Here is a 25210-nt window from a genome sequence, read left to right as displayed (position 1 = left end):
AGCATCCAGAAGATTTTGGGCCTCCAATATCTCTGTGACAATAACAATTTTTCCTTTGGCTATGACTTTCAATTTGGATTGCTGCACAATCATCGCCTGTGCTCCTTTAGCTTTAAAAGAGTCAATCATTTTGACAAAATCCTTGCGTCTGTGGGCAGCAGCCGCTGACATGTCGGAAAAGATTTTAAAGTTTTTGATATCGCTGGTATTGAATGATCTCCTTAATATTGCCACATTTAGGATTTGCTCTTCAATTCTATCATCAAAAAAGTTTATTAATATAGTTCGTGGGTATTTACGATTTGCGGGTTTAATTGTGAGGTCTCCTTGTAATTCAGGTATTACCTTTTTCAACGGAGATTCAGTCCATTTCACCATTTCAGCACCTTCCAAACCCTCCGCTATTCCCACAAGGTGCAGATTGGATCTTCTGTTGTAATTCTCTAAATCCTGTAACTTCAATTCCATCTGGCTCTTGCTCTTATTCAACACTTGGAGATCTTTTAGCATACTAACGATGTTATCTTCCAGGGCTGAAACACAAACCTCTACCTCAGCAACCCTTATGGGTAGACTGCCTAGACTTTCCTCCATCTTTGTTAACCTATTATGTAGTTGTGATATCTCAATTGCTTGCGACATCTTCAAGTCCCGTATTTCCTGCAAAATAGTTATAAGCATTTCTTGTATTGAGGTGTCATGGTCGGATCTTTTACCCAGGGATTCGTTGACTCTTGAAGCGAGGGGTGTCTCCTTTTCTTTTTCCCTTTCTAAGTCTGACTCTGATTCTGGTTCTAAATCAGGCGTAGATTCCAACTCATCTGACAGTGTCTCTTTACCAACTTCCGTTTGCGATATCTTTTGCGATGTCCGTAGGAGTTTTTCAGCTACTTTAAACAATGGCTGACTAATCAAAGGTGATTTTTCATAAGTAGCTGTACTCACTTCCACAGGCTCTAGCCCTAGCCCTAAGTGCAATCTCGGTATGGGCTGTGGGTTTGTGACTTGCGTTAGGAGGGCATGGGCATTGGCAAGGACGGCGGGGGCAGGGGTAGATATTTTCTGTCTGGCAAAGAGAGGATACTGTTTAGAGTTTGCCAGGATGTCGTTTTGTCTAATGAGTGCATCCTCTACTCCATCTCCTTCCCCTCCTTCTCCTCCTCCCCCCTCCTCTCCACCCACAGCCAACATACTTAGCTCGGCTGAAAGTTCAGATAGAGTTTCCTCTTCCTCATCTTCTTCCTCCAAGGTTTTATCAAGGTTACTCTGTCCAGGCAATTTATTTTTCTCACCCAAAGCCAATCCATTCTTTGCTGGGCATTTCTTCTTCCTCTCCTAGCGCCTTTGGACGCTAGGACTGGTGTTGGAGGTGATTGGCCAGACTTTAAAAAGTCCTTTCCTGTCCCTGTTTTAGACTGTTTATTCCGTGATTTTGCCGCTGCTTTTAATACCACCGACATACTCTTTTATCCTTTGTCTTACACTGCTGAAAAGCACCTCTTAGAAAGCCTTCAAAAACCTTTAAAAGCCTCTACGTGTGGTTATGGGTACGCAAACCTGCAGCCGATCAGAAATTTCATATAACTGCAGCCTCACTCCGTGGAAATTAAGAGGGTTGAAGAAGCAGATAAGAAGCAATATGAGGAATTTTGCTATCCCCTCCCTTGTCCCCCTGCTCAGTCCAACATTTTTTTTGGGGGGGGGTCTAAATTAAGCACTGCTTGCCCCTCTACAGACTCCCTCTCAATCACAATTCCTATGATAACAAGTTTTACTTCTCAGCGCCATTGAATCTTGCCCCTCTAGATCGGTATCAACGCAAACAATATAGTCTAGATTCAAAGGTTTGCACTTACCGCTTTCCTCTTGCTCCCGCTATTACTATTACCGGTGCCAAGTAGAACATAGAAGCAGCTCTAATAGCGGCCGCAGGCTTCAAAACCAGTGAGTCACTGAGTCGCTATGCCATAACGAGAAAGCAGGGAAGCGGTGCTGGCACAGACGACGTACAAACAGACGCGAAGACTTTCGGAGAGGGCGGAGGCGGTGGACGGCATCAGACAGCAATCCATGGGCGGAGCATCGGTAAACCTGAGGATGCTACGGAGCGTGCGTCGGTCACAATCCGTACATCCGAACATGATATTGCGTTAGTTTTGGGTAAGGCTGCATTTAATACCTAATATATACGATCCCATAACCAACAATAAGAACATTTAGAACCCCCCTCCTCACCTGTCATCTCCTCAAGTTATCAGATTAGCACCTTCACACCTGGTGACGACTCACTTGCGCCGATGGCGTGTCTCAGTTGCAACATGCCACAAACCCCACCAACAACAGACCGCCCTCTGCGGCATTGAGCATAAATCTGTCATTCCATAGTGATGGTAATAACAAGCAATCCATATTTACACAGTGACTCTCAGACAGTGTTATCTCCCCGGTGGTCTGCCCCCCACCCCCCGCTGCCAGCTAGCTCGCAAAGGGTACCCATCTGTCTATAGGTCTGGATCTGCTAGGCATTAGCTCCCAATAGCGGGATAGTTGATCCCTGCAGTATGTGGCAGCTTTCAGCCACTCTGCTACTGTAGGGGGATGTTGTTTCTTCCAGTGCATTGCCACCTGACGCTTTGCCAACAACTGCAAAATTGCCGTGAGTTTGCGAGAGCCCTTTGGGACTTCTAATACAAACTCAACAGTGCCACCAATGGTGTGACCCGTAATTGGATGCCAGTAATGTGGCCAATGTGTAAAAAATCTTCCGGCCAGAAAATCATATTTTTGAGAGAACTTCATATTACATTACATATGTTAGGAATAGTGTGAGAGATAAAATTAAACAGTGAACATTAAAATGCTTTTCACCTTTGGTCTTGGATTAGTACACGAATAATCAATATTAAGTTCTTATTGGAGGGTGGTGATATACCCCTCCATTCCTCAGCAGAGTTAAGACCATCATCTATTGAGTTGACCCTGTCAATCCAACGACACTCATTGCGTTGTAGTATGTGTGTAATGTCACCTCCCCTCTCTGGTAGAGTAGCGACATCAATTACTTGCCATCTTGTTAGTCTGCAGTGTGCTTTTTCTCATTGTAGTGCGGCACCAGAGGGGCATTGGGAACCGATCTACGTATGCGACTACGGTGTTGACTAATACGTGCTTTGACCGGTTGTTGCGTTTGTCCAATGTATGGGAGTCCGCAGGGACACCAAATATAGTACACTATATTTCGTGTGTTACAGTTGGAAAAGGTTAATAGATCATGCTTCACATTGCCATGTTCAAATGTGGCAGTGTTAAACGTGAGATCACAGGAGACACAATTGCCGCATTTGTGATGCCCTTTGAGTTTGGGAAGGCCCCAAGCACTGATAAGTGTATTGGTATTGTTAATCTTTATATCTGTGGCAGATCTGACAAGATGAACTTTGATATTTTTCCCTCTCTTGTATGTCAATAGTGGCGTCTCTATGGTGGGGTCAACACTTTGGGTTATGTTCCAATTTTTTGTGATCTGGTTGCGCACTTGATTGGTGTGAGTGCCAAAGGTCGTAACGCATACAATCTTTTCAAGATTTGGTTTGGTTTTCGTTTTTAGCAGATCCTCTCTAGGGCAATGCCAAGCCCGTTTAAGTGACTTCTTCACTAGTCTATTTGGATAGCCTCTCTTGACTAGTTTCATTGTTCATATTTCAGCTTCTCGCATATAGTCAGCTTTATATGTGCAGTTACCCCGCACCCTCAAAAATTGGCCAAATGGTAAGCCATCTCTTAAAGCATGGGTCCGCCACAAATGCTTGATGTATATACTAAGGTCTGTGAAAGGTCGGGGTAACTTGGGAAGCCAAAGTTTTCAATGTGATTCACCGGTGTGATTAAACAGGTGCCCATCCATTGCTGTTGTATCATACATCCTAATAGTCTTGTGTATCTTAGTACAAGCCATGACAGGTCTACATAACAGAACTTGTACCCCCCTCCCCCACCCACACAAACCCCCCAATCAGGTTGTGTCATTCCCTCCCCCTTCCCTATTAACTGTAAACAAACCGTCCACAGTAGTGAACATAAGGGAGTCATCCCATGAGGGCACGTCGGACCGCCGACAAAACTCCCCTGAACACTTGGCAGGGTGGCCAAGCACATGACTTGCTATCGTGAACCATGGAACCACTAAATACTATACCTCAGTATTTACTGTGCAGGATAACACATTATCAGACACCTGAGCAACAAGCTCACAAATGCTTGTTCAATTTACCAACTCCAACAGTAGATCAACAGTCCACATTACCACAATTGTCCAAATGTGACACTTATCTGTGTATCCAGTGTGCAGGTCTTGGTACATCAGTCGTTATCACTCAGATTGTTCTCGGCCTGTGCGTTGCTGTTCGTCGCTCCTTGTTTTTGCTCCTTTGCCATCTGTTTCACGTATGCCAAAGCAGCTTTAGCGCCCGTGAAAAATGTGGACTTGCCATGTCCTTGTATCCGTAGCTTTGCAGGGTTTATCAAAGCGTACTTGGTGCCAAGCTGTTGAAAGATTTTCTTTGCGGGTATAAACTTCCTTCGGGCCACCTGGACCTGCAGTGTGAAATCCGGATACAGTGCAATGTTGTTACCTTTATATTGTATATCTCCTTTCTCTCTCCCCAACCTGAGTATCGTGTCCTGATCTCTATAGTTTAAAACTCTCGCCAGTATTGGTCTTGCCGGTGCATCTGGTCGTGGCCTAGGGCCCAATGTTCGTGTGCTCGTTCAATTAAAAACATGGCGGACAGGTCAGGCCCGAAGAGGTCTGTCATCATTGTCTCTACATACTTCTCCATGTTTTGGATGTCCGCCGATTCAGCAATCCCTGTGATTCTTATGTTATTTCTCCTCGACCTAGCTTCCAAATCCTCATTCTTCTGTTTAATAGCATACAATATCCCGTCCATTTCCTGCAGTTGCTTGTCCATATCCGTCTGCCCTTCTTCCGTCTCTGTCACTCTTGTTTCCAGCACGCTCATGCGGCCCTCCTGACTTAAGCGAGTCCATTTTCGAGTCTATGCCTTGAAGGTTTGTTTTCAGATCTTTAAACATCGCTCAAATGTCTTCTTCAGGTGGGTGGCTAGTGGCCCCATCTTCGGCTGTATCCTGTTGACCAGTGTCACTATCAGCCGCTTTGTTGTTCCTCCTGTCGAATGATTTATTGGGCTGGCGCGTGTCTGGTTTCCTCATTATGGCGAACTGTGCCGGCTGTGGTGTAGTTTGTGCAACAGACGACTTAGTCCTTTGCCCTCAGCACCAGAGCCTGGCGCCCTGCGCGAACTGCCACATATCCTTTTGTTGCCACCCAGGGGCTCACTGCTATCCCCAACACCACATTACGCAGGCTTTTTCCATCAGGAGTGCGAGTACAATGGCTGTTGGGCGCACTGCCAGATATTTCCTGTCCCCCGTCACTTGCAGCCGCACCTCACATATACTCGAGCGGCTGCGCCCTCTGTACTGGCCGCAAGCAGTGTGACTTGAAGTATTTACTGCGGTGACACCAATACACCTGGGCAGCACCCCTGCAGTGTCGATGAACATCAGCTGTACTTGTCCAAAACGACATGTTTGTCAGTGGCTGTAATTCCTGTCGTGCAGGGTAGTCTGCTGTCTCCTGCTGTCTCCTGCTTCCAACGCTTGCCCATCACCACCAGCAGACCTTTATCCTAATAACCAACTGTGCCTGCAGTATGCGCATTTTGATCCCATGTGTCTGTAGCTGTATTGCCGTTCAGTCCGCCACCCCGGTATTCGCCTCACCAGTTTCCTGCCGTTGCTACTAGTTCGCGCACCAGACCCTGGCATCAAGGTTAGGCGTCCTCTAGTGCTCTCAGGACCGCAAATATCTTTAAGTAAAATAATCAGCCCTCCCGAGCAGCGACCTGTGCCTTACGCCAGCTCTGTGTACACTGTGGCAATCCCGCTTCCTGTCGTTGCGCCCTCGTACACGTCTTCAGCCCCGTGACTGCCTCCTTTATTTCAAATTATGTACACCCCAGCTTTAATACCTGGCCACTAGCGTTTAGTAATTCCTTACTGCGTCTCCTTGCAGTAATTGTAGTGAGCGCGGGTTTCACGTTGATCGGGCTTGCAGTCTTTGTTCGTGCCTAACAAAATGGAATGCATTCAGACGCCTCTTTACGTCCTCAGTCAGCTATGGGGCAGGTAATAGCATTCCTCCGCGTATTCGTACAGATTTGTGGTCACACTTACACACAGAGTGTCTTCGTTGTCATAGGCTGCATATTAATTACAGTGCGGACCACCAGTCACTGCCCCAGCGATCAATGTTGCTCGTTAGATCCGCCTGCTCACAGGCACTCTCAGTCCCCTGTTTTACATCATGAGTCCAGGGTCGCGCCTCGCCCACCCATAGACTCACGATTTCATGCTCAGGTATGCCGCTCTGGTGAACCGCGTGAGTTCCTGGACGATACAGCTATTGATGACGCCTCTCTCCCGGTCTCTATTTTCCAGTCTCAGGGGTGGCGGCAACTTGATGTCCTGGTTTTTGTGTTGCTGACTCACGAGTAGGCCTCTTCCTGCTGCGGTTTACTTGCCTGCTAGCAGCTTCGTTCTGGCCTGGAAACGTGCCCTCGCACGGCCAACTTGTTCTTGAAGTATTTCCCTGTGAGTTTTCCACTGTCCCTTGTAGCATGAATGGATTTTGTCGGATTTATAAGTCTCGGCCGGAGGAGCTGCTCTACTGTGCGGCCATCTCGCTGCACAGCGAAGCCACGCCCCTTTAGAAAATGGTCATAAATAAATCTAAAACATATACTATGATTTGTGGGCCCAAACCCCCTAAAGTCTTTTATATTGCAAAAACTCCTATTAAGACTGTGAACTTCTTTTGTTATTTAGGTATTGTTTCTGCGGATAGTGGCTCTTGGTCCCAACATATTTCCTGTACCAGAGCCAAAATGAGCAGGGCAACTCAAGGTATTTTTAAATTGTCTTCCAAACTGGGGAGTTGGCCAGTTAAGGAGATGGTAGCCTTATACAAAGCTAAAGGAACAAGCATAGCCCTGTATGGGGCAGGGCTTTGGGGCCATTCAAATACCAAAGTCCTCCAATCCGAAGAAAACTTAATCTTGAAACGGTTGCTTTACTTACCTTTATCTGCATCTAAAACCATTGCTCATTGTGAGATAGGCGTCCAGTTTTTAGAAGACTCCCTATTGGCCCGACCCCTATTACTGTGGGATTCAAGATGGAAATGGGAAAAAACAGGTTTTACCAAATTACTTATTTTAGAATTGCAAAATGCACTCAAAATTCCATGGCTGCTGTACGTTAATACTGTTGTAGAAAAGATATACAAAAAATCAATATGGACTGAAATGTCTAAAACCTTGATCTACTCTAAGAAAGAAATTAGAGACTCCTTTATACAAAATAGGATAGATCTAAGGCTTTTGACTGAAAAGAACAAACCTAGTGTGGCTCAGTATATGTCATACAGCAGTGATGTGATTACTAATAACTATTTGTCATGTGTGACTTATGCACAGCATCGCTTTGTATTAACGAGATTTCGATGTGACATTGTTCATTTTCTTGTAGCTTTTCCTACTATGCTGTTTCATCCGCCTGCAGATTTTCTATGTCCATGTGACAATAGAAGTAAACAGAGCACATTGCACTTTATGCTGTTTTGTAAATTTTATAAGGTTTTTAGATGTTTTTACTTAAAGCCATTATTTATTTCATATAATATCAGGTCACACGTAGAGGCTATGACATTTTTGGTACAATTAGGTGACCCTCTGACCTGTTATAGTGTGGCCTTGCTCATTATGAAAGCAATTAACAAGAGGAAAAGTATAAGATTATAGGAGCTTGATTTGTTATGGTTTTAAACATGATTAGTTTTATAAATGATCATTTTACCTGTAAGATTTATGAATTAACTCAATGAAGTAGAAGTATGAACTTTATGGTCAATACACATGTATAAATTTTAATGTATTTTATAATTTGATTGTATTGGTTGTATTCTATTATGACTGCTCTTTTATGTCTATCTTTAGATAGTCGAATAAAGATTAATGATGAGGATGACTCAAACATAAAACAAGTGGGTCCCATTCACAAAACCATTTATGTGTATAGGACGTAGTACCGAAGAGTACATTTATAGATACTTTTGCATGTGTTTGTTGGCAGGTCGAAATTGTTCCTGCTCCCTGACAAATTAATTGTATAAAGGCATAATTCATTATATATATATATATATATATTTTTTTTACAAATATAGAGTAAATATTTCATTTGTATTCCTGTTTTGGGTGTTTTAGGGTTAATGTAAAAGTGCATATATAAAACAGTACCAGAGAAGTACTACTTATTCTAACATGTCTTTTGTAATGAAGTCCTATAGAGTCCACATCTTTAATATTAAAAATTTTAACAGGGAGAAACACATTTGAGAATTAGGTAATAAATCGGGCTTCTTTTACTGACAGAATCAAATTTCCAGATTTACAAACATTTCAGGCGCTGCAGCGAGGAAACTTACTGGCTGCATTGCGTTATATAGAAACATCAATAATGCGCCATGTTTACAAAGATATGGTGCAGTTCTGCTGCCTATTTCTTTTTGTGCTCAGTGTGCTGGCTGGAACTGATAAACATTACAGAAACTAATGTTTTTCTGCATGAAGGGACACTGTCCTGAGCAAAGCCAATATTTAAAGACATTGCTTTTTTTCGATGTGTCATGTGGAGTACATCACACATATTTAAAGGATGTCATGAAAACAAATACATGTATGTCTTGTTGATACGCCTGGGATGCTTACTGTTTCAACACATTCCCAGGTTTAACACTGTGTGTGAATGTGAGGATGCACTGAAATATATGGGTATATGATTTCGAAAACCCACTCCATCTACGGAACACCTTCCTGCCACAAGAGAACACAAGGCGGCACATACCACTTACAGGCCTGTGTTGCCTTGCATCACCTTGTTTGACTCAAGGGCAACACAAGCCTTTTGTAAATCTGTCCAGAAGCCGAGCCTTTGGATCTGTCCATGATTTCTACTTTAAGAATATCTAGGACTCAAACAACAGCCATAGTGATTCCCATCTACCTTTCCTGAACCTAAACAACAGCTGCAGGGCGTTAGCTTTTCCTGCTAAATGTTTCTTTCCCACATCATACTCTAACTTTAATTGGGCTTTGAAGCTGCTGTGTGATAGGATGCGTAAAAGATCATACTTTCATAAATGGTATTTGACTAACCAAGTATTGTCTGCCACGATGTTCTCACACAAAATCCCAAAAACAACTTTTTCAGGTGACTCGAAGTAAATATTGAGACGATAGCAAATTTCAACAATATCTTTACGAAGAGAAAGATAATTTGAATTTGGTAAAATCTTAAAGAAAGTAAGGTTTAAATAAAGCAGCTGTGCAATTTGTGTTTTGTGGGATATAAACAAGAGTCTTAAAATATAAAGTGATGGGTGCATCTGAATATGATATATTCTTAACCCACTACACTTTACCCGGAACAATTCATCTCACTTTTCTGCCAATCATTGTGTCACTGGTTTGTTCATCATATTACTGTAAAGTATTTTTCCAATGTAAATAGTATTTTTCACAGATTTTGAAAGCAACCCATGTGTACACTTTTGCAATATCTTTTGGTATCATTTGGAGAAGAAAAGTAAATATTATTGTTGCATTGTCAATTTTGGGTGCTGTAGATGGATGATATTCCACCACATACAATATTCCAGCTGCTCCACTCATGTTGTCATTATTGAGGACATTATGCTAAAAGTGGTCACATATTTGTTGTCTTATGTGAGTGATGGATCTGCCACTATGTCTGTTGGAGTCATTACTGTTGCAGTCTGCTGCGCACAGGGGTTGGACTTTCAGTTAACACTTTTATAGTCTACTTTACCCAGCACATTAGGCAGAGTAGAAATGTAGTCATTGGCAGTGTACTCCCACTTTGCGAGTGCACCTCAAGTGTTCACTGGTAGAGGAGGGTATTTTTGGTTTTTCCATTGAAGTGTCATTGTCCATGGTGCTTAAATCTGCATAGATAGAGAAACACCTACTGCTGCAACGACAACTCTACATTTGACGGAGATTCCAACTTCATCTTGGCAGAGAAGGAAAATGCACCACAACGGTGGGTCAGTCATCTGGTACTTAATCTCTGAAGTGTGGCAGCTGAGCTACAATTCGGTTATGAATAATATACATAAAACCTTGTGGATTTTGATAGACAATCTGCAGTTTTATTTTTGTACCTGTCATTGCAAAATGTATTTTTTAGTAAATGTTTTGAAATGTGTGTTCCACAGACGAATGTGCCATTGAACCAAAATCAAGAGTCAACTGTGGCTATGGAGGAATCACCAAAGAGAGGTGCAGTGAAAAAGGCTGCTGCTGCGAAGACTGCAAACCGTAAACCATCTGGCGCTTCAGTCATTTCCAGCAAAACGGTAGGGTGCTAAGAAGAGAGTACATGCTAAATCCACATAAAAAACTGCTGACACAATGCCCTCCACCTTAGTATCCATGTGGTACAGGAAGTACAGAAATTTCAGGACTGGTATCACCTCTACTGGCTTCTTTAAAGTTTTTTCAGTCTCAGGTCACAAATGTGATTGTTTCATGATGACAACTAGTAGTGGTTTGACAGTGACAATTTTAGGCTCGGTTAAGAGTGGGACTTGTGGCAAATAGCTATAGCTAGCTGTTCCCACTAGTGACAGTGTAGATATCCAAAGGCTGTTTGATGAAAAGGTAGCAAAAATAAAGATATCTTCAGGTTCAATTAAGGGGTTATGTTAATAAAAAAATGCACAGTTACATTTATTTGAATTTAAAGGCATATGCAAATTGGTATGTCATATTAAGAAGTGTTTAGGGGTGGAGTCCGGATTAACAATCTGTTACGTAATCTCTGAAGCGTACCAGGAGATCTCAATTTTGGTATGAATAAAATACATAGAGCCCCATGGATTTTGGTAGACAATCTGCAGTTTTATTTATGAACCGCTCATTGCTAAATGCCCTTTTTTAGTAAAAGTTATCAAACTTGTTTTCCTCAGACAAATGTGCCATTGTTCCAAAATAAAAAGTCAATTGTGGCTTTGGAGGAATCACTAAAGAGAGGTGCAATGAAAAAGGCTACTGATAAGAAGACAGTAAACCCGAAACCTTCTGGTGTGTCAGCCCTCTCCAGGCGAACGGTAATGTGCTAAGCAGAAGGATGTCTGTATTTTCAATTTCCAGATCATAGTTATACAGTTGAGGCTATTTAGAAATATCAAATGATTGACTAAATTTGGACAGTGAAGACCCCTCTTTCTAGAGTAAATGCCAAATCCACATAAGAAACTACTGACACAATGTCCTCCACCGTACTGTCTACGTGGAACAGGAAAGTTTGACTTTGAATACTTCGGTTTTGGTATCACCTCTATAGGCTTCTTTGAAGATTTTTTTTAGTTTTAGTCTAAGATCACAAATGTATTTGTTTCATGTTGACAAGTAGTTTTGGGCCCCAGAAAGAGTAGGACTTGTGGCAAACGGCCATAGTTAGCTTCTCTCTCTAGTGCCTGTATGTATTTTGGTAGGCTGGTTAAATAATGATAGAGGAACAAAAAATAACTTCAGGTGCTACCAAAATTCCTGACTTCTACGGGGTAGACAATGTGGAGACTAAAATACAAACTTGATCTAATGGTTTTTTTAAAATATTTTTTTTTATTGAATAGAGCAGGGCAACGACATAACATCCATATACAATATACAATTTTATGTTGACATAGCAATACAATTGCAAAAAACACAATTATTGAAACCTCTTAAAAGCCTTAAGTGACCTTCCCTTCTATGTTCCTTCCTTCCTTTCTTTAAACTACCAAAAATAATACTCAAAGATCTCAACCATATTTAAGAAGGGACCTGATATGCTAAACAACCGCAATAAAGTGCTATAGGGAAGGATACAATATCTGTAAGAATGTGCAGCAATTGCAAAAAAAATAAATAAAGTGCTAGTGCTTCTCAAGTATACTCATTTTAGATAAAAGTGCTAGTGCATCTATTTACAGAAACTACTATATTTTACAACAAGATCTGATTCAATTTTCTGTGTTTTACCCTAAAATACAACGGCAATATATGTAGAATCTATTAATAATGTGCAAAAATCGCAGAAAAACTAAACAAAAGGGTTAATATATCATAAATATAATCCCAAAAAAAGTGCTTGTGCTCTCAAGTATAGTCCCTAAAAAAAGGTGCTAGTGCATCTATTTACAGAAACTACTGTAATTTATAACAAGATATGATTCAATTTCCTATATTTTACCCTAAAATACAACGGCAATCTAAATAATAAAAAAAAAAGTGTTAGTGCTCTTAATTGTAAAAGCTACACTACAATTTCAACAACCCAACCAAAAACATTGTTCAATTACCTTTAGCTTTTTCCAAATCTCTAAAATACTTCCAGTTTTTTTCAAATTTCTTAATGGCCCCCACCCGGCTTGCATATGCTTTTTCAAAATTAGAAGTTCTTTCATTTTCCTCCACCATTTCAAATGCGAGGGAGCATCAGTAGACTTCCAATTCTGTAGGATTAAGGAGCGGGCCACCGTACAAAAGTCTCTTCGGCCCTGCTGAATATTGTTCTATTTTTAGAAATGCCGAACAAAGCCAATTCGGCCTCGGGCTGCAAATTCTTGCCCAATGCCTTTCCTAAATCCGCAAAAATTGCATTCCAGAATAGTTCTAGTTTCGGGCAGGAAAAAAAAATATGATACCAGCCACCCTGACCATTAGCAAGACATCTAAAACATTTATTTTCAACTTCCGGGTGTCTTTTCCCCAGGGCCTCCGGAGTCAGATAGGCTAACCATCATGATAAAAAGGCCATCCTTTTAAAGTTAGCCGCTCGCAATGCTTTATTACCTAGATGACCAATCATTTCCCAATCCTTGCATAAAAGACTGCATTGTGTCACATGGTCTATTTTTCTTATGTGGCTTTCGACCAATGGCATTTGTTTCTGTCGATGTAGCAGCCTATACCAATTCACTACCCCCTTTATTTTGACCCCATATAGGGCTACCACTAGATCAGATGGGGAACTAAAAAGGCCATGCATTTTCCTTATAAAAAATACAATTTGTATATATTCAAAAAACAAAGGTCTGTTCGGGCTGTTTGCCCTAGTCATCACCTCCTGCCACGAAATCATTCTATTCCGAATAAAAAAATGTCTTAATTCTTTTAACCCACACTTTTCCCACTTAATTAGATGATTTTTATACAATTGGAGACCGAGATCAAAGCATTCCCTCAAACTCAAAAATTGCATGCCGGAGGAGTCTGTTTTAAAAAAAAAAATACTGGAGTCTAAAAGAATATTCCCTTAAGGTCTTATATCGGGTTTTTTTGGGACATTTGGAAGTTTTTAGAAACACTTGTAAGTTGGAACCAATTTCCTGTAGCATCTTATCAAAAAAAAAACTATCTCGCTTATGTGTCTAACCCATCAGTCCTGCCACTATGTCAAGAAAGGCGGCGTCGTAGTATATTTTCACATCTGGTAGAGCTAAGCCTCCCTGAGCAGTACATAGTTGTACTATTGGCAATTTAACCCTAGAAAATTTTCTCCCCCATATAAAACTCATAAACATCGTCTCAATTTCTTTAAAAAAGGAGAACTGGATTTTTATAGGAATATTACTAAATAGAAATATGAGCACCGGTAGTATCGACATTTTGATTAGGGATAACCTGCCCACAATTGTCTTTAATTCTGATGTAATTTAGTTCATACAACTGATGGTATTGAGAATTGATGTAGATTCCTAAATACCTAATCGGATCTTTGTTGGTTGATTGTATCCTCAAGCCAGATGGAAGACAATTTACATCAATATTTAATGCAAGTATTTCTGTTTTATTAGAATTTATTTTGTAGCCACCAATTTGCTCAAATTCTCTAAATTCTCTCAACACTCTCTCTATATTTTCTTTATTAGGCATCAAATATAAAATAATGTCGTCGGCAAACAATTTTATTTTGGAAATTCGGGGCACCGGGGATCGAATAGCAGCATTGTTTTTTATCTTAATTACTAAAGGTTCAATAAAAAAGGTAAAAAGCAATGGCGAAAGAGGACATCCCTGCCTAGTCCCTCTATTTATTTGTATTGAGCCAGCTGTTTTCATAATAATAAAAACCTGGGCCGAGGCACCGTGATATATGTTACGTATCATATCAACAATCTGGGCGGGGAATCCGAATTGTCCTAAAGTAAAAAACAGGGCATTCCAATTAACTAAATCAAAAGCTTTTTCGGCATCTACCATAACAATACATGCCGGGGTTGAGTTGATATTAAAATAATCTAAAGCTTGTATTAAAAACTCGGTGTTTGCTGCCATGAATCTACCGGCTATGAATCCGGTCTGGTCACTATTAATCACTTCTTGGGCCGCAAAAGTAAAACGCTTGGCCCATATTTTCATTAGGATTTTATAGTCAGAGTTTAAAAGACTTATGGGCCGATAGGAATTGATATCTTCGTGATTTTTGTCTTTGTTTACGAATTACACAATTATCGCCTCTTTAAATGTTACCGGTATATGACCTCCCTCTTTGATGTTATTGAATAATCGTTTCAAAGGGGTCAACAATTCTTTTAAAAATAATTTATAAAATTCGATGGGAAATCCGTCTTGCCCACATGCTTTCCCCCCAGCTGTTTCTTTTACCGAGGTTGATATTTCTACTGTTTCAATTTCTAATTCTAATTGGGAAGTCCGACTCTCAGAAAGTTTAGGGATTGCCACATTGGAAAAATAGCGAGAAATCATATCGTCGCCTGTTAAATACTCCGTTGAGCAAATACTGTGATAATGTTCGACAAAAATCTGTGAGATCCTTTCCCTATCAACTTCATTTCGGCCAAATTGAGGGTCTTGTATCTTTAAAATGGATGCTGACTCCTGTTTTTTCCTTGTTGTATTTGCCAGCATTTTGCCTATCAACTGGTTTTCTTTGTAAACTTTTTGCTGGTACATTTTAGAACTACAAATCTCTTCTAAGATGAAAAAATCCTGCAAGGCGGTTTTTGCCTGTTCAAATTCATTAGGACATTTCCGGTCCCGGAGCACATATTCTTTTTCGACTGCAGCATGGAGTTGAGTTATTTTAAGCGATCTTGCTCTTGCCTGGGCCGCTGTATAGGCGATGATCTGACCACGGGCAGCTGCTTTAAACCCCCCCCAAACCGAAATCAGTGGTGTTTTCATTTATCTTAAAAAACTCCAAGATCCATTCCCTAAAATCCTTTACCCAGTCCTGATTTTGAGGAGAGTGCGGTCGAGCTGCTACCTCGACCGCTCCCCTTTCCCACCATCTCATACAATCGTAAGTTCAATTCTGGCATGATCAGAAAAAGGATTACACCGACTATCGATTTTTAGAATTCGAAGGGATCTTGATATAAGATAGAAATCAATTTGAGATGCAGTTGAAAAACGATATGAATAACAAGTGAACTTTGTATCTTTGGGATTCCTAAGCCTCCAAGGATCTACCAATTGATATTCTTTTTTGAGGGCCTCCACAATTCTTAAAGTATTTGGTTTTAGTTGTTTTTTATTTTTATTTGATGTGTCTTTCTTCAGATCTTGTATAAAATTAAAATCCCCTCCTACTATAATCTGCCCTGGTACTCCCCTCAGAAGCTCGTTGATTTTGACCAGGCTTTCAATCTCATCCGTGACTGGACCATAATAATTGACCAAGTTAATGATTTTCCCCTGCAACTTAACCATAACCCATATCCATCTCCCCTGTATGTCTCTCTGAACTTGTAGGATTTCCCAAGGTATTTTTCCGGAAAGATAAATTGCAACCCCCCTATGAGCCAAACCAGCTGATGCAAAAAAAGCGTGGGAGAAAAATCTAGGTATAAAAAGTTTGGGAAAATTTGATTTTAGGTGAGTCTCTTGAAAATATACCATTTGAGGGTCAGATGATATTAACCATTTTATGAGAGCGCCATACTTTTGCTTATTTAACATACCATTGGCATTAACTGATAGGATTTTGCAATTGCTAAAATTCATTTAGATTTCCAATTACAGATAACCTTACGTTTATAATAATATATTTTCTATGTCGTTTACTCCTGCTCCTTTTCTTTTTTACTCCAATTTCACCTCCCCCCCCCCTCCCATCCACCCCTTGAGATGTGGAAGCACCCTCCCCCGCCACGCCAACCACATTCCCCCCTCCCTTCTTTCTTCATGGGTGTCATGATGCTGCACCCTGGTGACCCTGCTACCCCTATGACCACCCCAGAAGCCTCAAGACCTCAAAGCCAAAAAAAAAAAAAAAAAATCAGATTTATAGAGTGCCATTGTGCCTTTCTTATTTCCCTCTTTTCTCACCTCCCCCTCCCTATTCCTATCCCATCTCTACTTCTCTCCTTCCTTTATAACGGGAGGTTTCTCTTCAAATTAACCCTGTGAAATCTCCTTTAATAATGCCTGGGCCTCCTCCAGATTTGAGAAAATAAAGAACTTGCCCTTAACTAGCACTCTTAGTTTGGATTGCTGTGCTATTGAGGCTTGGGCTCCATGGGTTTTAAATAGCTGGAGGAGTTTTACAAATTCCTTCCTTCTTCGCGCTGCGGAGGCAGTCATATCAGCAAATATACAACACTTTGAAGTAGCGTTGACAGAAAACTGTCTCTGCTGAATAGCTTTCATCAATATTCTCTCCTTGATTAAAAAATCAGCGAAATTCAACAGGATAGTTCGCGGTATTGTAGAATTCGGGAAGGGATGTGCAGGGACCCGATGGGCCCTGGTGATTGTAAGGTCCCCTTCAAATTCTGGTAGCACTGTCCTTTTGATGAATGTATTTACCCATTGTAGCATCTTCGAATCCTCAATGCCTTCCGGAACCCCCACTATTCTGAGATTTGACCTCCGTGAGTGACCCTCAATGTCCTCAAGTCTATTTTCCGGATAATTCCTCTTTTTTGTCGCTTCCTTTACTTCACACATAACCATGTTAACTTGGTCCTCCAGCACTGAGATCCGAGCTTCTGCCTCCTGGAATTTGACGGGGAATCCAGAAATCACCTTCTCTATTTTCCCCAAACGTGCATGTAAAGCTGCAATTTCCATTTTCTGAATCCTTTTAATCTCGCGAACTTCATCTAATATTAAATTCAGCATGTCCCTGACATCCAATTGATGTGTACTTGCAGTATCGATAATCTGATCAGGATGACTCTGTCTTTCGGCAGTAAAAGTGGGTGTCTCCCCCCCAGTTGAGGCTTCTCGCTGGCGCTTAGGCAAGATTGCATTTTGCAACTCTGACTCCTGGGAATTTGCGGCTGCCAGTGATGTACTAGGTTCTTGATTTTGATTTTGGCAACTTGCCTGGCTTTGATCTTGATCCTTTACTGTTTCTGGGATGTCCTGATAAACAGTTTCCTTGTCGATTTGAATTCTTTCTGGATTAGGGGAGATTTGGACCGCCGAGAGGGACACTGATTCGACTGGCCCAGTTTTAGATAAGTCTAGAATTGACTCTATCAAAGGCGATTGGGGAATAGCCTTTTTGAAAAATAATGGAAACTGTTTTGCCCCACTGGAGTTGGCCCTTGGGCAGTCTGAAGCCAAATTGTCTGGATCAGTCCCTATCACCTCGGTTTCCAGAGATACAGTAGAGGATTGTTCTTCCTCTGAGCCTTCCAAAGTACTGTCAAACCCTTGAGGGTTAATATTGGTTTCTCTAATACCCTTTGTGGCTAATCGTGAACTTTCTTTTGCCTGGGCTCGGCGAGTTTTAGTTCTTGACCGTGCCATCGTATCGAGTTTTGCAGCCGTGCCCCCTTGTTTCAATGGCTTCCCCATGTTTTAAACTCCCCTCCTTTTTCTTTCTTTTCGATTTTCCTCTACTCTTCAGTTCTTCTTCGCCTTTCTTCTTCCCTTTCTAATCCTGTGCCTTTATTTTTTTTCCAGCTCGGGAAAGCTTTCTGTTTTTGTCATATATTCTGTTTTTTCCCTTCAAAGAGTATCTCTGCACAAGGCTATTTTTTGAAAGTCTCACCCTCTGTTCTCCTTTGTATCTTCAACAAGACACACCATCACGGGGAAGCTTTTAAAGTTATAGGAGGTGAAGATGGGGCAAGAGTGCAGGAGCAGCTCTATATCCTCCTCCTTGAACCATGCACGGGTAAGCGGGCGCGGTGCCTCCCAACTCGATTCACCAGCTTACCGGGATGCCTCCACATCGAGCCGGTTTCTTCTCTCTCCAGACTCTCCAGACTCCAGTCTCATCACCCTCTTGGCGCCCAGAAAACACTGCCAAATTTCCGCACTCCTCGCCCGCCAGCAATCCTCCGAGAAAGTCAAAGCCATGAATCGGCAAATGTTCACATCTACGCGGCCAGAGCTAAACCCGCCGATAACGTCCGGGAGGAATCCACAGAGTCCTTCACCAGCACGAACGGCAGAACGCCGATTTCGCCATTACAATGGGCAGGTCAACGGAGCAGCGGTCACCTGTGGCTACACGGAGGCATGGTCCTCCGCAGCCATACCCAATACAAACTTGATCTAATAGTTGTCTCTAACATGAATTGTTTTGCCTGATGTTACACGTATAGCTAGAAAAAGATGAACCTGCTCATAATTATTTTTGTGTATAGGACTTAGTAATAAAGAGTATGTTTTCACATACTTTTACGTGGGTTTGGTTTTCAGTCCAAATCATTCCAGCTTCCGATTAATTACATTAAATATGATGCATAATTCATTCTATTTTTAATTTCTGTGTACAAATATAGAGTGAATGTTTCATTTTTATTCCCATCTTGATCGTTTTCTGGCTAATTTAGTAGGGCATGTATGAAAGTACAATGGAGAAGTAGTACTTTACGTACTCTAACATGTCTTTGTATTTATGCCCCACATAGTCCAACTCTTTAATAGTACCATTTAAAACAGGTGAGAAATACATCTTAAAATGAATTAATATGTCTGGCTTCTTTTACTGACAGAATCAAAGGTTCAGATTTACACGCATGTCACACAGTGCAGCAAGGCAACATACTGTCTGCATTGCGTTATATAGCGGCATCAATAATCTGCCATTTTTACAAAGATATGGTGCATTTCTGCTGCTTAATTCTTCTTCCGTACCTTGTGCTGACTGGCTTTAACTAAGGCTTTCTTACAAGGCAAGGGTGTCTTCATTACACTAAGGAGTTTATTTCTTCATGAAGGGACACCTTGCTGAGCAAAACCAATCTTTGAAGGCATTGTCATTTTAGAATGTGTAATGCGGAGGCAGGAAATCCCACTTACAGGCTTGTGTTGCCTCAAGCGCAACTCAAGCCCTTTGCACATCTGTCATAAAGTGTCTAGAAACTGAGCCCTTAAATTTGCATTTTACTCTTTGAAAATATCTTGGACTAGAACAACAATCAAAGTGATTCCCATCTACTGTTCCTGAACCTAAACAACAGCTGCAGGGCGTTAGCTTTTCCTGCTAAAGGTTTCTTTCCCACATCATACTCCAACTTTAATTGGGCTTTGAAGCTGCTGTGTGATAGGATGCGTAAAAGATCATACTTCCATAAATGGCATTTGACTAACCAAGAATTGTCTGCCACGATGCTCTCAGACAAAATCTCAAAAACAACTTTTTCAGGTGGCTCGAAGTAAATATTGAGAAGATAGCAAATTTCAACAATATCTTTACAACGAGAAAGATAATTTGAATTTGGTATAATCTTAAAGAAAGTAAGGTTTAAATAAAGCAGCTGTTCAATTTGTGTTTTGTGGGATATAAACAATAGTCTTAAAATATAAAGTGATGGGTGCCTCTGAATATGATATATACTTAACCCACTACACTTTGCCCGGAACAATTCATCTCACTTTTCTGCCAATCATTGTGTCACTGGTTTGCTCATCATATCACTGTAAATAGTATTTTTCACAGATTTTGAAAGCAACCCATGTGTACACTTTTGCAATAGCTTTTGGTATCATTTGGAGAAGAAAAGTAAAAAATATTGTTGCATTGTCAATTTTGGGTGCTGTAGATGGATGATATTCCACCACATACAATATTCCAGCTGCTCCACTCATGTTGTCATTATTGAGGACATTATGCTAAAAGTGGTCCCATATTTGTTGTCTTATGTGAGTGATGGATCTGCCATTATGTCTGTTGGAGTCCTTACTTTTGCAGTCTGCTGCGCACAGGGGTTGGACTTTCAGTTAACACTTTTATAGTCTACTTTACCCAGCACATTAGGCAGAGTAGACATTTAGTCATTGGCAGTGTACTCCCACTTTGTGAGTGCACTTCAAGTGTCCACTGGTAGAGGAGGGCATTTTTGGTTTTCCCATTGAAGTGTCATTGTCCATGATGCTTAAATCTGCATAGATACATAGATAGAGAAACACCTACTGCTGTAGCGACAACTCTACATTTGACGGAGATTCCAACTTCATCTTGGCAGAGAAGGAAATTGCACCGCAACGGTGGGTAAGTCATCTGGTACTTAATCTCTGAAGTGTGGCAGCTGAGCTACAATTCGGTTATGAATAATATACATAAAACCTTGTGGATTTTGATACACAATCTGCAGATTTATTTATGTACCTGTAATGGCGAAATTTATTTTTTAGTAAATGTTTTGAAATGTGTGTTCCACAGACGAATGTGCCATTGAACCGAAATCAAGAGTCAACTGTAGCTATGGAGGAATCACCAAAGAGAGGTGCAATGAAAAAGGCTGCTGCTGCGAAGACTGCAAACCGTAAACCGTCTGGCGCTTCAGTCATTTCCAGCAAAACGGTAGGGTGCTAAGAAGAGAGTACATGCCAAATCCACATAAAAAACTCCTGACACAATGCCTTTCACCATCGTATCTATGTGGTACAGGAAGTACAGAAATTTCAGGACTGGTATCACCTCTACTGGCTTCTTTAAAGTTTTTTCAGTCTCAGGTCACAAATGTGATTGTTTCATGATGACAACTAGTAGAGGTTTGACAGTGACAATTTTAGGCTCGGTTAAGAGTGGGACTTGTGGCAAATAGCTATAGCTATCTGTTACCACTAGTGACAGTGTAGATATCCATAGGCTGTTTAAGGAAAAGGTAGCAAAAATAAAGATATCTTCAGGTTCAATTAAGGGGTTATGTTAATAAAAAAATGCACAGTTACATTTATTTGAATTTAAATGCATATACAAATTGGTATGTCATATTAAGAAGTGTTTAGGGGTGGAGTCCGGATTAACAATCTGTTACGTAATATCTGAAGTGTATCAGGAGATCTCAATTGGGTTATGAATAAAATACATACAACCCCATGGATTTTGGTAGACAATCTGCAGTTTTATTTATGGACCGCTCATTGCTAAATGCCCTTTTTTAGTAAAAGTTATCAAACTTGTTTTCCTCAGACAAATGTGCCATTGTTCCAAAATAAAAAGTCAATTGTGGCTTTGGAGGAATCACCAAAGAGAGGTGCACTGAAAAAGGCTACTACTAAGAAGACAGTAAACCCGAAACCTTCTGGTGCGTCAGCCCTCTCCAGGCGAACGGTAATGTGCTAAGCAGAAGGATGTCTGTATTTTCAATTTCCAGATCACAGTTATACAGTTGAGGCTATTTAGAAATATCAAATGATTTACTAAATTTGGACAGTGAAGACCCCTCTTTCTAGAGTACATGCCAAATCCACATAAGAAACTACTGACACAATGTCCTCCACCATACTGTCTACGTGGCACAGGAAAGTTTGACTTTGAATACTTCGGTTTTGGTATCACCTCTAAAGGCTTCTTTGAAGATTTTTTTTAGTCTAAGATCACAAATGTATCTGTTTCATGTTGACAAGTAGTTTTGGGCCCCAGAAAGTGTAGGACTTGTGGCAAACAGCCATAGTTAGCTACTCTCTGTAGTGCCTGTATGGATTTTGGTAGGCTGGTTAAATAATGATAGAGGAACAAAAAATAACTTCAGGTGCTACCAAAATTCCTGACTTCTACGGGGTAGACAATGTGGAGACAAAAATACAAACTTGATCTAATAGTTGTCTCTAACATGAATTGTTTTGCCTGATGTTACACGAATAACTAGAAAAAGATGAACCTGCTCATAATTATTTTTATGTATAGGACTTAGTAATAAAGAGTATGTTTTCACAAACTTTTACGTGGGTTTGGTTTTCAGTCCAAATCATTCCAGCTTCCGATTAATTACATAAAATATAGTGCATAATTCATTCTATTTTTAATTTCTGTATACAAATATAGAGTGAATGTTTCATTTTTATTCCGATCTTGAGTGTTTTCTGGCTAATGTAGTAGGGCATGTATGAAAGTACAATGGAGCAGTAGTACTTTACGTACTCTGACATGTCTTTATATTTATGCCCCACATAGTTCAAGTCTTTAATAGTAACATTTAAAACAGGTGAGAAATACATCTCAAAATTAATTAATATGTCTGGCTTCTTTTACTGACAGAATCAAAGGTCCAGATTTACACGCATGTCACACAGTGCAGCAAGGCAACATACTGTCTGCATTGCGTTATATAGAGCCATCAATAATCTGCCATTTTTACAAAGATATGGTGCATTTCTGCTGCTTAATTCTTCTTCTGTACCTTGTGCTGACTGGCTTTAACTAAGGCTTTCTTACAAGGCAAGGGTGTCTTCATTACGCTAAGGAATTTATTTCTTCATGAAGGGACACCTTGCTCAGCAAAACCAATCTTTGAAGGCATTGTCATTTTAGAATGTGTAATGCGGAGGCAGGAAATCCCACTTACAGGCTTGTGTTGCCTCAAGCGCAACTCAAGCCCTTTGCACATCTGTCATAAAGTGTCTAGAAACTGAGCCCTTAAATTTGCATTTTGTCTCTTTGAAAATATCTTGGACTAGAACAACAATCAAAGTAATTCCCATCTACTGTTCCTGAACCTAAACAACAGCTGCAGGGCGTTAGCTTTTCCTGCTAAATGTTTCTTTCCCACATCATACTCTAACTTTAATTGGGCTTTGAAGCTGCTGTGTGATAGGATGCGTAAAAGATCATACTTCCATAAATGGCATTTGACTAACCAAGTATTGTCTGCCACGATGCTCTCACACAAAATCTCAAAAACAACTTTTTCAGGTGGCTCGAAGTAAATATTGAGAAGATAGCAAATTTCAACAATATCTTTACAACGAGAAAGATTATTTGAATTTGGTATAATCTTAAAGAAAGTAAGGTTTAAATAAAGCAGCTGTTCAATTTGTGATTTGTGGGATATAAACAATAGTCTTAAAATATAAAGTGATGGGTGCCTCTGAATATGATATATACCTAACCCACTACACTTTGCCCGAAACAATTCATCTCACTTTTCTGCCAATCATTGTGTCACTTGTTTGATCATCATATCACTGTAAAGTATTTTTCTAATGTAAATAGTATTTTTCACAGATTTTGAAAGCAACCCATGTGTACACTTTTGCAATAGCTTTTGGTATCATTTGGAGAAGAAAAGTAAAAAATATTGTTGCATTGTCATTTTTGGGTGCTGTAGATGGATGATATTCCACCACATACAATATTCCAGCTGCTCCACTCATGTTGTCATTATTGAGGACATTATGCTAAAAGTGGTCCCATATTTGTTGTCGTATGTGAGTGATGGATCTGCCACTATGTCTGTTGGAGTCATTACTGTTGCAGTCTGCTGCGCACAGGGGTTGGACTTTCAGTTAACACTTTTATAGTCTACTTTACCCAGCACATTAGGCAGAGTAGACATTTAGTCATTGGCAGTGTACTCCCACTTTGTGAGTGCACTTCAAGTGTCCACTGGTAGAGGAGGGCATTTTTGGTTTTCCCATTGAAGTGTCATTGTCCATGGTGCTTAAATCTGCATAGATAGAGAAACACCTACTGCTGCAACGACAACTCTACATTTGACGGAGATTCCAACTTCATCTTGGCAGAGAAGGAAATTGCACCGCAACGGTGGGTTAGTCATCTGGTACTTAATCTCTGAAGTGTGGCAGCTGAGCTACAATTCGGTTATGAATAATATACATAAAACCTTGTGGATTTTGATACACAATCTGCAGATTTATTTATGTACCTGTAATGGCAAAATTTATTTTTTAGTAAATGTTTTGAAATGTGTGTTCCACAGACGAATGTGCCATTGAACCGAAATCAAGAGTCAACTGTGGCTATGGAGGAATCACCAAAGAGAGGTGCAATGAAAAAGGCTGCTGCTGCGATTGCTGCAAACCGTAAACCGTCTGGCGCTTCAGTCATTTCCAGCAAAACGGTAGGGTGCTAAGAAGAGAGTACATGCCAAATCCACATAAAAAACTCCTGACACAATGCCTTTCACCATCGTATCTATGTGGTACAGGAAGTACAGAAATTTCAGGACTGGTATCACCTCTACTGGCTTCTTTAAAGTTTTTTCAGTCTCAGGTCACAAATGTGATTGTTTCATGATGACAACTAGTAGAGGTTTGACAGTGACAATTTTAGGCTCGGTTAAGAGTGGGACTTGTGGCAAATAGCTATAGCTATCTGTTACCACTAGTGACAGTGTAGATATCCATAGGCTGTTTAAGGAAAAGGTAGCAAAAATAAAGATATCTTCAGGTTCAATTAAGGGGTTATGTTAATAAAAAAATGCACAGTTACATTTATTTGAATTTAAATGCATATACAAATTGGTATGTCATATTAAGAAGTGTTTAGGGGTGGAGTCCGGATTAACAATCTGTTACGTAATATCTGAAGTGTATCAGGAGATCTCAATTGGGTTATGAATAAAATACATACAACCCCATGGATTTTGGTAGACAATCTGCAGTTTTATTTATGGACCGCTCATTGCTAAATGCCCTTTTTTAGTAAAAGTTATCAAACTTGTTTTCCTCAGACAAATGTGCCATTGTTCCAAAATAAAAAGTCAATTGTGGCTTTGGAGGAATCACCAAAGAGAGGTGCACTGAAAAAGGCTACTACTGAGAAGACAGTAAACCCGAAACCTTCTGGTGCGTCAGCCCTCTCCAGGCGAATGGTAATGTGCTAAGCA

At 40.5% G+C, this 25210-nt stretch overlaps 1 protein-coding gene across 8 annotated transcripts in view; it reads left to right on the top strand.

The window, feature by feature from the left end:
* The window catches only part of LOC146829991 (uncharacterized), a 328887-nt gene that overhangs the window by 164431 nt on the left and 139246 nt on the right, over positions 1–25210 (top strand). For 7 of the 8 annotated variants that reach the window (XM_085604233.1, XM_085604231.1, XM_085604230.1 and 4 more), the window contains 6 exons: positions 10379–10519; positions 11132–11272; positions 20800–20940; positions 21553–21693; positions 24302–24442; positions 25055–25195. In XM_085604233.1, the coding sequence (XP_085460359.1) occupies positions 10379–10519; positions 11132–11272; positions 20800–20940; positions 21553–21693; positions 24302–24442; positions 25055–25195 (846 nt within the window). The remainder of the gene's footprint in view (positions 1–10378; positions 10520–11131; positions 11273–20799; positions 20941–21552; positions 21694–24301; positions 24443–25054; positions 25196–25210) is intronic. The other variant, XM_085604235.1, reaches the window with a different exon arrangement.

This window comes from Triturus cristatus, chromosome 5_1 (genome assembly GCF_964204655.1).
Source record: "Triturus cristatus chromosome 5_1, aTriCri1.1, whole genome shotgun sequence".
In the NCBI taxonomy this organism is placed as follows: domain Eukaryota; kingdom Metazoa; phylum Chordata; class Amphibia; order Caudata; family Salamandridae; genus Triturus; species Triturus cristatus.
Note: the sequence above shows the minus strand (reverse complement) of the source record. Positions and strands in the feature narration are given on the sequence as shown.